Source organism: Neolamprologus brichardi, chromosome 3, assembly GCF_056152115.1.
Source record: "Neolamprologus brichardi isolate AB-2024 chromosome 3, ASM5615211v1, whole genome shotgun sequence".
Taxonomy (NCBI): Eukaryota; Metazoa; Chordata; class Actinopteri; order Cichliformes; family Cichlidae; genus Neolamprologus; species Neolamprologus brichardi.
Window position 1 is genome coordinate 29,950,160 of NC_142106.1, and position 17,801 is coordinate 29,967,960.

Consider the following 17,801-nt stretch of genomic DNA (forward strand, 5'->3'; position numbering starts at 1 on the left):
GATGGCGTGCCCTATGTTGTTTCTCTCTTCCTTAAAAGTAGCTGTAACTGCTGCACTCAGTAACCGCACAGTGGGGCAGTTGGGTAATGTTGCCCAAATCAAACATTGGCTAACTTTAAACAGGGACGCTGTTCAAACCATACCAGGTAATGGATGAGTGTCAAGGATTGCTGTGTGGCAGGCAGGAGATTGGACTCAAAATGCAGGACTCACAACACACAGGAGTGAACTCAAAATACAGCTTTATTTACTGACTCAAGGAAATGATACAAAACTAAACTACATGGGGAAATTATAACCTAAACTTCAAGGCAACACACAACATGAGGGAGAACACAACACTGGCAAAAAGAAACACGGGGCTTAAATACACTGAGGGATACCGAGGGCAATGATACACAGAAGGAGAGCACAAATGGGAGTAATTAGGCAGGACGAGACAAGGGAAGCAAACTAAAAACACTAACATGAGACACAGACCTTCAAAGTAACACAGGAAACACACCGACTGAACTCTAGACACATAAACTTGACAGAGACTGTGAGACAGAACATAGAGACCTGAAATGTTGGACAGAAAAGCACAGAGTTAACAACAGGAAGCCAAATAACAAAACCCAAGAACTAGAACTCAGGAAGTACTACAGAACCAGGGAGCTAGAAATACTAGGACAGAAACAAAAACAAAAACAGTTATAAACCATGATCAAATCAGAAGTAAAAGTATAAAACTCAAAACACGGGGTCACCGACCGAGAACCACGACAGTTAGTTTCTTAGACAGACTAAAACCTACTGAGATAAAACCAAAGACATCAAAATCAAAGACAACATTGTTTGACTCTTAACTGTTTCCACTGAAAACAATTAGAGTAAATCCAGATTGTACAGTTCTTTTGGCTGACCACATACAAAACACTGTCAGTCTGATATTTGGAGAGCAGAGCTGCAAACACAGCCGTTTGTATTTATGGATGATGTAAGCAAAATTCTCCTTCTTGTTTGGTTTCCTGATGCATGTGCTGTTTTTTTTTTGCTGTTCACTTTAAGAGTTTGTGTTTGGGTTCTCGATCTTGCACCCAAACAGATTCCTTTTTAAAATATTTCCCATGTGGTGAAATTCTGGTTTTAAAGATGGTCATAACTTAGTGGGCAGGATGTGGGTGAGCATGGGGAAAAGAGAAATACTGTTTTGAAACAGAAGTGTGAGGTGAGATTTAATCCTGCTTCCTCTTTGAGCTAACACGTGTGTCGTTAAATGTAGCTCTGAAAGCTCTATTCACAGAGATTTTTTCCCCTGAGGCTCATGGGAAAAGTTAAAGTTAAAGAATCTTTGATAATCACAACGTAATAAGCTGTTTAAACTTCAGCAAATGAATTTAGTTGTAGTATATAGTGAAATCAACTGAGATCAAATCAAAAGTCTATTTCATAAAAATAGACGTCCGTTTCCAGTGGGAACACGTCTGCAGAAACTATATTTTTCTGTTTTTTTTGTGTGTGTTTTTTAACGAGTCACATGCAAACAATGCAAATCTGTGATTTTTGGAGAGCGGAGCAAAGCTGCAAACACAGCAGTATGGGTTAAGTAAGGGGTGAATAAACAAGAATGTAGTTTCAACTAGGGCTGGGTATCGTCACTGATTTCTAGAATCGATTCAATTCCGATTCACAAGGTCCAGAATCGATTCGATCCACGATTCGATTTACTTCTATTTGAATATGGGAAATTTTGACAGTCAGAAATATTATAATTCAGATTAGTACATTTACATATTTTTGTATCTATAAAAAGGAAGCTGACACACGCAAGACTTTATCAAAGGTGTAAGCTCACAGCAGATGCCTTTGTGTCAAAGTAGCTGAAGATAAAACACAGAAACACATGAAGGCGATTTTTCCTGGCCTGGGATTTTATAAAAATATTCTGCAGTACATCAAAAACGAAAGAATTAATCAACATATGAACATTACCTCTGAAGTTACAGCGGTTTTATTAGAGACACGGCTAAGCATTTTGCATTTTGCATAATTTTAAAAAGTTTAAATTTGTTCAGCATTGAACAGCAGAAATTAGGTTTTCTTTTCGGAAGTATATAAAACGGAAAGAAAAAAAAGTCGGCCGATAGCGCTGTAAACAAAGGTAGACTTGTGCTTAACAAGCAAGCCAATAATGCAGAAAACCATACAGAGAGAGAGAGGGGGAGAGAGAGAGAGAGAGAGAGAGAGAGAGAGAGCTGTGCATCATGGTAGAAGCAAAACAGTAAAAGTAAGAGTGAATACATGACGATGTTTATGTGAAGCGTAGTTTGGATCTTCTTTTGCTGCTGGTTCGGTCAATATTGTTTGGAGAGACATCAAACTAACAGCTTTACAATCAGCGCATAAAGGGCATGAACACAAAGCGCGGACCCGCCGACAGATCAGAATCAGCGGGCTGTCGGCTTTCAGCCCCGACTGTGAGAAATTCGACATCTAACTGATTCTGATCCGCGGGCTGCGCTGTGTGTTTAAGTCTTTGTGCAGAATCCGTGTTCCTGCTCTCATTTACTGTTTTAGCTGTTTGGTGGTTGTTGAAATTTTGTGAGATTTCACCTGAGATTCTGGCATTTCGGGCAAAATAAATTTGTATTAAAAAATCGATTCAGGATTTTAATGAATCGATTTTACGTAATCCAAGCCAGAATCGATTTTAATCGATAAATCGATTATAAAAACCCACCCCTAGTTTCAACATTTGCACTTCTTCTTTGGTTACATCATCAATGTCCTTTTTATGCACATTCAGCTGCAACAAGACAAGTGTTAATTGTGCCATGCTATAGTTAATAGCTTATAGCAGGATCTATGCTACATGTTTGACATCTAAAAAAAATCTGAAAGCAGCAATAAAGGTATGTAAGCAGTTCAGTAGAGCACAATCGATTTGGAAATATCGTGATCAACAGTTATTAGTGAAATACAGCTGTGCTTCCTGCACTGCCCCCTAGTGATCAAATGGCTGTTACACTTGATGATGTATCATATTTATAAAGCTCAGTGTTATTGGGTTTGACTGTTATAGTTTACATTCAAGTCAATACAGCATCAGTCACAGCATTTATTTATTTATTTCAACATAATGTATAATACATTATGCAGTACAAATATGTATCGGTGCCCTAATGTAGCATGGCAAAACCTTTATTTAAAGCTGTATTGTCAGTTAAACCAAATAATACAAAAAAAACCCTCAAAACAACAACAAAACAGAATATTGTGTCTATATCATTACATACAAGCAAATCCCAGCACGCTGCAGTTAGCATGGGAGACAGGGAATACAAATCTGTATATGCTACCACATATGAGATGCTATGATATATGCTATAATATGATGCTAAAATACATTAAATTAGACACGCCACTCTAATCTGATATTCCATTATTCCAATTGAGCTGTCAAGTATACAATTATATACGATTCTGAGACTTGTGCAAAATATTTACATATGCATGGGTCACTCACAGTGCCCTATTCTGTCACGGCTGGGGCAGCAGTCGTGTAGTGGAATGAAAAGGACCCAAAATGCAGGCAACTGACTGATGAAGAGTGTGACGTTTATTTACAAGGTGGGAAAGCAAGTGGCAAGCAAGCAGTGAGGCATGACAAATAACTGAAGAAACCTAAACTGGGAGAACTAAATAACAAACCTGAGAGCATACAAAAGGGGTGCGGGCAGAGAGATGCAGAGACAGGAACGAAACACCATAGAACGTAGACGAGCCGACAACGAACACAGACCGACACCCACTATATATATATATACACACACAAGGTAATCGGGTAATCACACACAGGAGGGAAGAACAGCTAATCCGAATACACATGACGACTGGAGGACACAAGCTGAACACAATGACAACAGACAGAGACCTCCAGAATAAAACAGGAAATCTAGAACACGAACCGGACACAAGGGGGGAGGACACAGAATACCAAAATCAGAATAACTAGAACAGAGGAAAATAATCATAAAACACAAAACGCTGGGTCAACGACCCAGCACCATGACATATTCAATGCTTATGCAAAATTCTATCGAGCGTGTCTCACTCAGAGGATGTAGGGAACATATATAGCATGCATATGCTCTAAACATTATAGTATGATTACGTTATGCTTCTCTTTGGCTCTGCTGCTGTAGCTCTCTTCCCTGACCTGTAAGGCAAACACAAAAAGACAAAATTAAAAATGTTATGTGGTGAGGTCATTTAATCTTGTCAAGGGAAATTGTCAATGTAATGAGACATTTCATTGCGTGACTGCTGTGAGTTTACCTGCATTTTCCATATTCACATCAGTGGAAAGAGCACTCTCATTTGGTTTATGATCCTTCCTTGCTAAGATAATCAGATGAATGAGCAAAAGAAAATAATTAATACATTTACATCAGTAATGCAGGTCAAAACCTTTCCTAATTAGTTTTTTGAATGTATTTTATCTTTTATGCATATGCGAGTATTTGTACTATACTTACTGTTCTTTCTGGAATTTTTAAGCTCAGTAAGAGAGTATGTGGCTTCATGAGCTTTATCTGCTTATGAAATATAGATATTTGTATTTATAGGATTATAAAAAAAAAATCACCAGAATTACTGTTTTTAACTCAAATGTTTATGTATCTCTAACCACTCTGTGATATTCAAAACATGACATGTACCATTTTCACAATTTGCAGTCTCTTCCAAGTCAGCGATTGTTTCATAGTCGTGATTATCACCTTAAAAAAATAATAAGCCAGAGTCAGAGTTACAATTTAAAGCTATGATATGTAAGTATGTGTAATTCTTGCTGCTGTGTGCTATTCAAAAGATACTGTGTACCATTTGGACCATTAGAAGTCTCTTCCGCAAGATGGACTGTTTCATAGGGTTCATAATGAGCTTGAAGAAACAAAGTCAGAGGATCATGTCAGTGCTATTAGAGCAAATACATGAACACAGTTTTGTTAAAGTGCAAAGACACAAAATTCAAATTTAATTACAGTTTTAGAAAGTTTGATTAACAGTTTGATCTCCTTGTTGGAGCTCAGTCTGGGGAGAGTTCTTTTTTCTCCTCGTCTGTCCTCACATTGTGCATTTTCCATTATTATACCTCTCTGACCTGTCTTCCCCGTGATGTTTGTGTAATGTATGTACGGTCGGAAGGGTAAGATGGCGCTGGGAAGGCTGGCAGCCTTAACCCAATTTCAGCCGGGATGAATAAAGTATTATCAATCAATCAACAGTGTATTAAAAATATTGTATGTGTTGTAATGATATGGAACAATAACTTTTGTTGACCCTTCAGTTCATTTAGTTAGATATACATTTCTGTGAGTAAATTCTGGTTTAACTCAGTTTTTAGGATTTTTTTGATTATTTGCCCAACTTTTTGTGTTTTTGATATTTGATTGATGACCAGATGACCAGAACTCCTGGACTTTATGAAGACTAATTATTAATACTAAACTTTGGTTTAAGCACTGACCATGCTGAAGAGATTTGTATTCATGGGTTTCATCCCGATTGTCTCCATGATTTCTGGTGGAGTCTTGACTGTTGATGTCCGACTGGATCGGCCTAATGAAAACGTAACAAATGCACAGATGATAACATAATACAGTAAATTTAGTACAGTAAGAAAATTACTGCTGAATGTTTAAAATGAAAATAGGAATGCAGAGATTTATACCAACCCAGTGAAGCATAAATCTGTCAAAAAAGGAAAATTATTTTTTTGTTAATCCAAACTGTTTTACTTCTATTTAGTGCTATGATGTTTTTATATTTTGTATCAAGTAAGAAAAATGTCTTACCCTTCACTTTTCTATAGCAATACAGAATACTCATTCCTAAGAGCAGGAGAATAAGAAGAAGAAAGACTCCACAAACCAGTCCAACCAACCACAGAGGAAATGAAAAGCTTTCAGGACCTGATGGAACAACTGTGATTGTAAACATTAACAGAAAACATTAAGAGACTTTATGTGAGAATTTTTTCTAAACATTAAAAAACATATATTCTCAAAGAAGTAGAGTCAGGTGACAAGAAGACAAAAGACATACTCAATGATATACGCCATCAATGAGTACTCCATCAAATCCATCAAATGTTTTGATCCTGCTCACCTTTAACTGACATCCAGCTCTGTGCTGACTCTCTTCCTGAGTACTGACACTTGTAGAAACCTTCATCAGACTTTGACACTGCAGAGATCTTCAGCTCCCCTCGGGTATCATTTTGAAGAAGTTTGTCATTGTGATAGAAAAACACATTGGAAAGTATTTTTTGTGTTTTCAAACTGCAGCTCAGACTAACAGAAGCTCCCTCAGTCACAGGATGAACAGGACTCACCAGGATAGGATCATAATAATTATCTGTGAAACAATCAATGGTGGTCCTGTTAGATCAGAAAAAAAGTTGAAGGGCACCAAAGTTACATGATGATGTGATACCTACTGTTCTGTGTATAAGAACTACTGTACATGACCTATAAAATATAGAGTGCCTTAGACATGAAATGTTAATCTCATGAGACATGGGCTATTTCCATATATCAGTTAGTAACAGCTAAAAGACTTTGGGCTCTAAGTTGACAGTTGGAGGTATTTTGAAATATGGGAATTGTCCTTGTCTTCAGAGTGAGACTTTAAAAAAGTGTTGTAATGTAATGTTGAGCTGATTTGATGCAGCATTAATAAAAACAACTCACCAGCTGCTTGTTTATGCAGTGGCACATAACAAACACAGCCACACAGGAAAAGAGGAACATGAGGTCTTACTTTAAGTGTACAATGGTCCCTCGTTAATCACGGGTGTTACGTTCTAAAAATAACCTGAAATCTGCAAAGTAGCCAACTTTATTTTTTACAATTATTATAGATGTTTTAAAGCTGTAAAACCCCTCACTACACACTTTATACACTTTTCTCAGACATGCATCAACATTTTCACACTTTTCATTCTTGTTTAAACACTCTCAAAGCTCAAACCTTCGTAGAAAACTAAGTGCAGTATTATAGAATGAAACCAAAGATCAAACCCTGTTTTCAGGTCCAGAACATGGGAATAGAGCAGCTGTGAGAGAATTCATAATTCTCTCACAGCTGCATTAATGAATCAATGGTACGGAAGTAGAGGAAGCAAGAAGAAGGAGTTGAGTAAAGTTTGACTTATCTGACTGTTTTGTTTTGCTTAATGCGCCTTATGGTCCAAAAAATACAGTAACTTCTACTTTCCTTTAGCAAGTCCAAAAGTCCAACATTTTGTGCAATGGCTAGCATCTTCCTCTGCCTTTTGAGTACTACCACAGGTGGCTTTGACAGTGCAAAACGTTTCATCGACATTGTGTTTGTTTGTTTGCTGCAAACATGCAGTTAAGCACTTCAGAGTGATAGAAGATTTATGTAAATTTGACAAACTGAACGCATTCTGTACACAACAGGAGAAAGCACGAGATTGATTTACAATGGTGTACAGCCAATCAGGACGCAGAACACAATGCGCTGTAAAAAAAACCCAACCCAAAAACCATGCAAAATTGCACAAAAAAAATTTGCGAAACAGCGAGGCCACGACAGGTGAATCGCATTATAGCAAGGGACCACTGTACTGTACTCTGCTTTGCTGGGTTTTGCAGTTTTTGTTTGTTTGTTTGTTGTACATATGTTAAAAAGTAAAACTTAGTGGTCTGAGCACTCTGTGGAGAACCCACAAAAAAATATATATAATAACATACTCAGACATTTACTGCTTATTCACTGATAAGAGTCGAGCTAAAATAAGACTTAAAATTACCTAAATGTCCCACTTTTTGTCTGTTTTTGACAGATTTACTTTCATACAGCAGTGTAGTGGGGAAACACTGTGAGGTAATGATTAACATAAAGGGGGAAAAACGACCAAAAGAACATGATGAATGTATATTAACATACTCTGTACAGTGATGTTGACTGCATTGCTGAACTCTCCTGATCCAGACTCACACCAGTACACTGCAGTAGGTGACTTTAATATGTAACTGATGTTACATGTGGATCCAGTCATTCTCCCACAGTTGGAATAGTACAGGGGGGCATCGTTGGGGAACCGCTTCACTCTCCACTCAGTGAAGTTTCCCTCACAGGTCAGTGAGACGGAGGCATACATCAAATTTTGCACACTGTCAGGACTCACTGTGAGAGATGCTGCTGAATGAACATCTGAAAACAACATGCAGAGAGGAGAACGTGAAATTGCAATAACAACTGCACAAAGATATATACCAATATTACAAATGAAAAAAATTAAATTCTCCTTTGGGGGACCTTTAAAGGTAAACATCAGCTGCACTGGTTACAATAGAAACAAACTGACCTGCAGACCAGACAAACTTTGGTCGACTGTGATCAGTGTGATACTCTGGGTCTCCTCTTCCAGCTCTGCACACATATCCTGCTGTGTGTGTCTGTCCATGAATGATGTAGGAGTCCTGTGCCGTCCCACTGCCATCAGGTAGCAGCTTATAACTGGAGGATTTCTCTGATAGATCAGGAACAGCTTTATACCAGTAGAAGCTCCATCCTGCAGACGGATGTTCAACCTCACAGTTCAGAGTTACTGAGGCTCCAGGACTCAGCCATGATGGAGACACAGTGAGGACAGGACGGGGTTCATCTGTTCAACAAAGATTTTCTCTCAGTGTTTCGTCTCTTAACTCTGAATTCAATGTCACTAAAATGTTGACTCACAAATATTTATGATGAACTTTAAGAGTGAGACTATCTAAACATGTCAAATATCTCAACATGTACTAATAACAACACATTTTTAAATGAACTATGACTCTACTTACTGTCAGAAACTGTCAGTGTGACTGAATCACTCCACTCTGTTGTTTCATGCTGTGAACTTTTCATTCTGCCCTTACAGCGATAGTTTCCACTGTTGGCTGGTGAAGCAGATCTAATCCTGTATTCATTTTGATTTAGAGCTTTTATCATGCTGTTTGTTTCCCACTCATAATCCCACTCAGTGTCTCCTCCATGGATCTCACATTTGACAGTGATCGTCTCACCGCTGTATATCTGAGTCCAGGATGGCTGCAGGGTCACAGTGGGCTTATTGGAAACTGTTCTCAGAAAAGCATAAACAACAACAAGTAAAATTAGAGTAGATCTAGAAAAAAAATCAGTCAACAATACAAAACTCTGTGACCATTAAGTTATTCACAGGCAACAAACTTTGAATATGACACATGAAACTAACAAAACAGATAATGTAACATTTTCAGGGGATGATGAATACAAAAGTAAAAAGAAATGGGATTAATAAATGGATGCTTATTATTAAAATGTATAGTTAATAGCTTTTGTATGTGTGATGATCTTTGTGCAAAGATTTGTTGAGATTATCACACTTGTTACGGAACACTATTACACTATTTGTCATGTTACCAAATGCTGTTGTCATCAAATTCCTTAATAATTTATCCAAAACAACAGTTATCACAACATTCAAGGCTTGAGCGGTCAGCAAAAGTCGCATTCTCCCATCATCCACTCATTCAAAAATTCCCTTGATAAGCGAACAGGTGATATAACAATCACTACTACCGCCAACACCAGCAGAAAGTCAGCAAAAGAAAGCAAAGTTGAAAACCAGCACAAAAACACTTCAAAGCAACAGTTCAACTGTTCAAATATACACAGGTATGGAGGCTGCAATGCAATGCTCTACGCTTGAGTGCTCATCACTGTCTTTGTTACCTGCGCAAGTCAGTGAGTTCGCAGGGCAGTTTCCAATGTGGATATAGACATAACTACTTTTTTTTTTTTTTTTGCACAATAAGATGAGGTCACAATGGTAAATTCAAACTGCTTCCAGGACAAAAACAGTTGCATTATGTTGCTAACACAACTTTAGATCTTTGCAAGCACCTGCACACACAGAATGCTAACGCTAAGCTAGCCAAGAGCCCAGAGTGATGCTAAAGCTGAATAAATGCAGACCCCACTTGACCCAACCCAGTCAAGTAAGCTGTAGTGAAGCCAGCTGCTGATGAACTTTTTCAGGTAACAAATGGATGAGCAGTCAGACTGCAGTCTCTATTTCTACCTGGGTTTTTTTTTTTTTCATGTAATTATTTAGCGGCAAATCTCATCTACAGTTGTCTCAAGGTGCTTTATTTTGTTGGGTAAAGACCCTACAACAATACAATCCTGTTCATGCTTCTAAAGAATTACATTGGAGATCACTTTAAAGTCTGTTTGTTCTGTTTTTTATTTTTGCTTTGTGTTCATACCTAAATACTAAGAAAAAGATCATATGTATGTCTTCATCACTGTTGCCAACTTAGCGACTTTTTCGCTATGTTTAGCGAGTTTTCAGACCCCTTAGTGACTTTTTTCTAAAAAGCGACTAGCAACAAATCTGGTGACTTTTGCTGGTGTTATTAGGAAATTATGACCACTCTTTGACTGAAAGCTCGCTCTTACTCTCAACAAGCAGCAGGAGCTGCCCTGCGCACCTTGCCTATGCCACAGCGCTCACAGACGGCGGATCATCCTCACTCAGCAGTCGCCCCCAGCTGCTGTCAGAGATGCTGGCCTCTACGTGTCCAAACTAGGGATGGGTACCGGTGGTTCTGACATAAACGGTAGTAACCAGACCGAAAAGCAGCACACATTTCGGTGCGAAATGTCCCTGAAATGTCATACACTTTGGATTCTAGCCAATCATTTTACCTTTGCAAGCGTAGTAGGCGGGCCCAGGTACGTACGTTCTTTTAGAGCAGAGCTACAGATTAAAAATGCCCAAGGTGAAGGGTCAAAAGTCTGGCTGTACTTCACAGCAAAAGATGCAAACTCAGCAGCATATAGCATTTTGTTAAAAGCCGTATTTGATAGCTTGCTATGAAACCTCACACCGAGCACATCTACTGCAGGTGGGTTGCCTGTTATCGGACCCGGAGTTAGCAACATCCCCCCAAAAACCCGAAGAGTAGAGTCCTGGCCCCTAGCCCTGCCAGTGTAGCAGAAATGATGATGAATGATGATGGCAGCAGCAGCCGTTCTTCTCTGCGTGAGTAGCTTAATGTTGTCCGTGTGTAATTTACGTTGAGTAGGCTAACCACGTTGTTAAATTAACGCATGTAAGGTGAACTAGCAAACACCGTCGTAGTTACATGCGGCTGTCTTCTTGTTTGATGGCAGATACTCCCTTCACCCTGGCCAAAAAGGCTAAAATAACCAAAGAAAAAGTGGGAAACAGTTAAACATGAGAGGTTTTTGGACCAAATTTGTTGTTTTTTCCATTGTTTAAGCACTGCTTCCAGCCAAGAGTGATACCATATATGCCCTATAGCTGCAGAAAAGGCTACCATTGTTATCTTTTTACAAAAAACAGCTAAACATGAGAGGTTTTTGGACAAAGTGTGTGTTCTCCATTCTTTAAACACCGCTTCGAGCATGGTTTAAGCACCGGCACCGTTTCAAAAGTACCGGTTTGGTACTGGTATCGGATAAAACCTAAACGATACCCATCCCTAGTCCAAACTGAAAATGAATCGCGCACGAACAAAGCCACTGCTCCCGCCCTTCTTTTACTCTTATTTTTTGTGAATCACAAGGTTTAAAGCTCCATAAACACACACACACAAAGTAACTCCACCAGAGTGCCCATTTCGGGTCACTTTTGCCGGCACCAAGACCGAGTAAGGGAGATGGAAATGTGATAGCTAAAATAATTTCATTTGTAGTTGTAAATGTATTCTAAATGCACTTAGGCTGTTTTTTACTCACTTTGTCTCTTCCACAATGTTATTTCTCTCTCCTACAACATGTTACAGGTTACAATTACATAAGCATGATCAATTATGCAAATTAGGAGATGACGTTATTTAGCGACTTCTACTGACTTTTAGGATAGCCAATAGCGATTTTCCTTACTGAGGAGTTGGCAACACTGGTCCTCATTAGGATAGGGATTTGTGTTGGTGTGTGGGGTTGTAGCCTAAGTGTTATATTGTTAAATGGTAATTACGTGACAATGTGTTTGAGGTCATTTTACAGGGAAATGCAATAGTAATGTAACAAAGAGTGCAACACATGACCTACTTCTTGGAGTAATCAGTAATGTCCTGCATTACTTTTAATAAAAATGTTCTGTGTAATACATTACTTTTTTGAGTAACAACCCCAGCACTGATCACAATAAAGACCTGCAATAACTCTGCCATCCACAAACATTTCACCCACAGCCTGTAATTAATTTGCATGAATGTGATGTCTTTGTTATGATGCTTGGAGATGGCGGTGACTCTCAAAATGGAGCAAATGAGAATCAAAAGAGAATCGGAATCGCTAAATTCTTATCAATTCCCATCCCTAGAGAGAAGCTACTGGAGTTACATCATTCAAATATTATGTTTGAATTTTTATGACTTCAAATACTGGTCTAAAAAAATTGGTACAAAAATTTCACTTTCACACACAATCAAAACTTTGTATCCCAAAAGAAATATAAAGCTCACCAGTTTCCTGAATGGTGACTGGATCGCTTTCTATTGTATGTGAATTTAGTTTTTTTCTCCTTCCTCTGCAGGTGTAGATGCCTCCTTTAGAGATACTGATCTGTCTATCCGATCCAACTTCTAATGTGGAATTACTTTTGGATGAGGTTTCTCTGAACCACTGATATTCAAATTCACCAGAGTGCTTCAGAACACAGGTCAGTGTTACATTGCCCCCTGCTGGTATGGTTGCGTTGTCTGCTCTGAGAGTGGCCTTGATTTCAAGTTCTGTCATTTGGTAATGAAAATACACACAAAAATAAAAATAAACAAAATCCGTGAATATACATTTTATACAAATGAAAATATGACTCACACTGGAGTCATGAGATTACAACACATGTGGGAGCAACATCTTAAACAGCAAAATAAAGACAACATTGTTCAGAAAAAGTAAATGTGTAATATTAGTTGGTTAACTTATAATTTTCAATTCAAGACTTTTAAAAGTTACTATGTGGGATAATCACTACAAAGAAGAATATGATAACTACCTGTGCTTGTGGTTGTTCTTGTCTTCTCAGTGGTGGCTTTTGCTGGATTACTATTGGAATCTGCTGAGATGATCACATAAATTCACAAGAAGAAAACTGATCAGCACGAAGGCAACAAACTACAAAATACAAAAAATCAACCTCACGGGTGAGTTTAACATGTTGTATGTAACATCCAAATATTTTTTACAATATAGAATGTATAAAAGTAGAATTTTATCAAATATAACAACGAAGATGCTGGGTCAAGGGAAATACTAAACACTTCACAAAATTGAAAAGCAAAGACAACTATTTCTCACCTTCTGCATTTCCACAGAAAAATGTGCTGAACACTAGAACAAATATTAATATTAAATAACATTATTAATAACATTATCAACCTGGCAGAAAATCAGAATGAATTGAATATCAATAATGTTTGTTTGTACTCATATACTATGAGATCATAAACAAGTTGGGAACATGACAAAAAAATAACTGACAGGAAATTTTTTGAAATAAGAAAGAATTACAAGAAATACTAACAGGGTAACTTAAAAAAAAAAAAACATAACTACAGTAAGTATAATTACTTTTTCTAAACTTAGTCAATGAACCAGTTTTACATAAACAATCATATTGATTTAAAAAGAAAATTAATGAAAACAAAACAAACAAACAAACAAAAACATAAACTGAATCCAATCAAACAAAACACATTTTTCTTTAATTAGTGGCACACAAACAGAGAAAATCAATGTACTTACAGAATAATGCCAGCAAAGTATTCCCCATCATCACAGTCCTGCAGCTCTCTGTTCCAAAGATAACCTCAAAGTGTGCTACTTTGAAGAAAGAGAACTCACACTTAATAAAAATGAGATGCCACTGTGACCCATTATTATTGTTTTTAAAATATTGGAGTCAATTAAATTTGAAAATGGATTATTAATGAAATTAATCAAATGTAAATAGTAAATGCATTGGTTCTCATATATATCTTTGCTATTCTACCTGAGAAAACAAACTACTTTGTGCAACAAGTCTCAATTATTCACACACTCATTCAAATAAGTGCATCTGATATTGCAGCGATGCATGTGACAGCGATGTGATGATTTGCCTCTCCTGAGTGTGAAATGCAGACAAATACAAAAGCTGCAGTACCAGCAGAGGGCGGAACATAGAGTTAAAGTCAACAGGTGGCAAGTGAACAAGGAAGGTATAAAGTACATACCAGTCTCCTTCTATGCCAGAAATGATTAAGCTAGGTGGCTGATATGTATTTGACTACAATTACAATGTGTTAATAATGTTTCTCTAAATGTTTTCCACGACTGTTTTCATGTTGGCTTGAAATAGAATGTCTCCATCTGCTGGTACTGCAGTTTAATGCAACCTATTACATCCATAAAAGTGTGACATCCACATGTAGATGAGTATGGCTACTACATACAGGGTTGTAATCGGAAGGTTTCCGGTTCGAGCCCCAGCTCGGACAGTCTCGGTCGTTGTATCCTTGGGCAAGACACTTCACCTACTGCCTACTGGTGATGGCCAGAGGTGAGGCCGTTGGCGCGATATGGCAGCCTCGCCTCTGTCAGTCTGCCCCAGGGCAGCTGTGGCTACAACTGCAGCTTGCCCCCACCAGTGTGTGAATGTGAGAGTGAATGAATAGTGGTATTGTAAAGTGCTTTGAGGGGTCCTGAAAAGCGCTATATAAATGCAATCCATCATCATTATTATTATTATTATTATTATTATTATTATTATTATTATTATTACTACATGCTTAGTCGAGTTGCAAAGTGTTTTCTATCAACCATTAACACAATGATGAAAGCATCAGGAGCAACTCTGGACCAGTATCTTGCCCAAGGATACTGGAACATGAAGCCTGGAGCAGCCAGGGGTTGAACCAGCAACCTTGTATTAGTAGCTGACCTGCTTTAGATGACAGATCCATAAATGACAGATGTCATTTATAAGCCCTGTAACAAGACTGAGGTCACTATCTGTTTTTCAGCAGTGAAGGGAACTTGAAGGCTTTGATGATTGTTCTTGGCATCATTTTAAGAAGACGGCTCTAATAACAGCACTAAAACTCATAATGTTGCCTGTCTTCTAATGACTGCTTGTAGAGTGTGTTTTCAGTTTGCCACTGATTTCCATCTTTTTAACATCACACTGTCAGATGTGCAGATAGACACAGCCTTTTTCTTTCTTGTTTCCCTTTATTTTTATCATGTTTCAGAAACACTTTTTTTGCTTGACTCTGATCTTGCAGCTCACAATCAGCACAGATCTATAAATAATCTTAATCTGCGGTTCTGAGCTTTGTTGTGAACACAGACACAGGAAACAACTCTCTGTATGGTTAAACTGAAGCGAGGGATTTCTTTGTTTGTAAGTAATGAGCTGTAAAACTCAGGTGTAATGTCATAGCTGACATCTGTTGAACTGTTCTACAGTTAACAGCTGTGAACTTGGGCTACTGCAGGGTTGACAGACAGAAGAAAAAATCATGAGACCTGCCTGATCCCTGTCTGTTAGCACCAGCTGTAATTTCATTCTGATACTGAACAGGAAGCATATGCTTAATAAACACTAAAAAAGCCTTTGTCCACATACTGTATATGTGGGCAGTAATAATAATAATAATAATAATAATAATAATAATAATAATAATAATAATACACACAGTCTAAACCTTTTCACAACGTTCTGCTCTGACATTCACAAGCTGCAGTTGACCTATCTTTAGATCTACAATGGTCAACCACAAAATGACTGTGGTACCAGTGTTCGATTTTTTGATTAGCTTTTTTGGGTTTTTTTGTTCTGTGGCCACAGTGAAGAGACAAGAGAGCGCAAAAGCATTCAAGCCAGTAGATATATAAATCAGTGGAAATGATCAATGGGATATTCAACAAGCATCAATGGGGCTATAACACAGCACAACATTAGATGCAGAATTCCCAAAGCTGTTTGGTGGGGGTCTAACTTTCAATGGTGTCTGATAACAGCAAAACTCACAGAGAGAAAAGTGTCACACAAAAAATTCAAGGTTTTAAAAACAAATTAGTAGCTGATCTGCAAAATCATTTTGCAGCATCTCAAAAATAAAGTGTTAAATTAACCAAACCATACCTCAAAAACAGGCATTCATCGTACCTTGCAATCATGTTCCTGATTGCGTTTTGGAAATCTGTAAAGAGTTACGAAATGAAAATAAGTTAAAAATCACTTTTGAGTTTTCCTTTTGCTGCTGCTGAATTTGTACTGCTGAAACATTACACAGAAAACCATTTTGATCAGAGAGCGTACAGTCCACAGCTGTTGCATCCAGTGGGCAGGCAGAAGATAGTAGGGTCAAAGTTCATTCTTTATAAAGCTATATTGTGAAATCATATATATATATATATACACACATACACACACACACACACACACACACACACACACACACACACACACACACATTAGGTAACAACACGTCCACGTTGTCCAATGCATTAAACACAAGGGGGAGGATAACGTACGAAAAATATCCAAACAGTGACACATATGCAAGTATAAAAGGTTAGCCTTAGCATAAGCCTTGGTTTAGTTTAGAGCTGCTAAAAAAAGATTATACATATATATAGTATACTCACGGTAGTTTATCAGGCTTGTCAGCAAACTGTAGTTACACATCAATATAAATATTTATAAACTGCTAACTACTGATCAATTTAGATTTAGATTATATATTCACATCTGTGCTAGAATCCAAACTCAGAGTGACAATAATGAGGAGACTCAAATACCTGAACTGCTGCTGCTGCCCCTGCTGCACAGTTTCATCAGCTAACAGTGCTGTGGTTTCATTGGTCTCTTGTCATGTTAATGTGATGGAAGATAATGAGAATACTACCAAATTGAAACTCAGTGTGGTGTTTTTGTGTAAAACGCCTGCAGACTGCCTGTATGTGAACAACGAGATCGTTCTCATTCCGGACGCGTAACATACCGGCGATTTATCACATAGCGTAAAATGTTACGTTTTGGGATGAGAATGTGTTAGAACTACATATAGTGTAACCTTTTTTTATGAACATAAAGGAACACCTCATAAAAATGTGACAGTCACACAGTTTGGTTACAGCTTTATAGAGAAGTCTACAGTTTTTTAACTGAAATCTTAATTGACAAGTTCACCGATTCCATGTTTTATGTTTTTACAGTCATTGGTACTTTCTTTATAAAGTTGATTATTCAGAAAAATCCACTGTTTGACTGCTGAAACCATGAAATCTAAAACACGTTTGGTTATATTTCCAAATAAGTGACGCAGTCCTGAGCAGTTCTAACTGAGCAAAGCGATTCTGACCTGTCAGTCATTAAAGAATCAGAACCAAGACAGACTAGATGTGTTCAGTACCCTCTCTGATAATCATTTTAAATTAAATACTCCAACAGAGTTGAAACACGATTATCAATTTATTTCTTTTGCAATAAAGTTTCCACCAATTTATATTTATTCTATATTTGAAATAAGAAGTCTGCGAAATGTGTTCTTATTTTATCAATAACACAGAAACAACATCTCCAAAGTATATTTTTCCACTGATATGTTGCCATTAACATTGTACTGGTACATAGATTAAATGGCCACTCTTGCTTACACTCACAGAAGCATCTAGAATAATTATTTAGGTCAACAAACCACCAAGCAGAAAATAACTAAAGGAAAACCACAGGAAACCAT

At 37.6% G+C, this 17,801-nt stretch overlaps 1 protein-coding gene across 1 annotated transcript; it reads right to left on the reverse strand.

The window, feature by feature from the left end:
* Nucleotides 1–4,141: 4,141 nt before the first annotated feature.
* LOC118455785 (Fc receptor-like protein 2) lies at nt 4,142–12,810 on the reverse strand. Its single transcript, XM_087838281.1, has 8 exons — nt 12,537–12,810; nt 8,859–9,134; nt 8,381–8,680; nt 7,960–8,226; nt 6,154–6,402; nt 5,841–5,969; nt 5,513–5,604; nt 4,142–4,201 (listed from the first exon to the last, which is right to left on the reverse strand). The coding sequence occupies exons 1-8, from the start codon at nt 12,808–12,810 to the stop codon at nt 4,142–4,144; spliced, it is 1,647 nt and encodes a 548-aa protein (XP_087694407.1).
* Between the last annotated feature and the right edge of the window lie 4,991 nt (nt 12,811–17,801).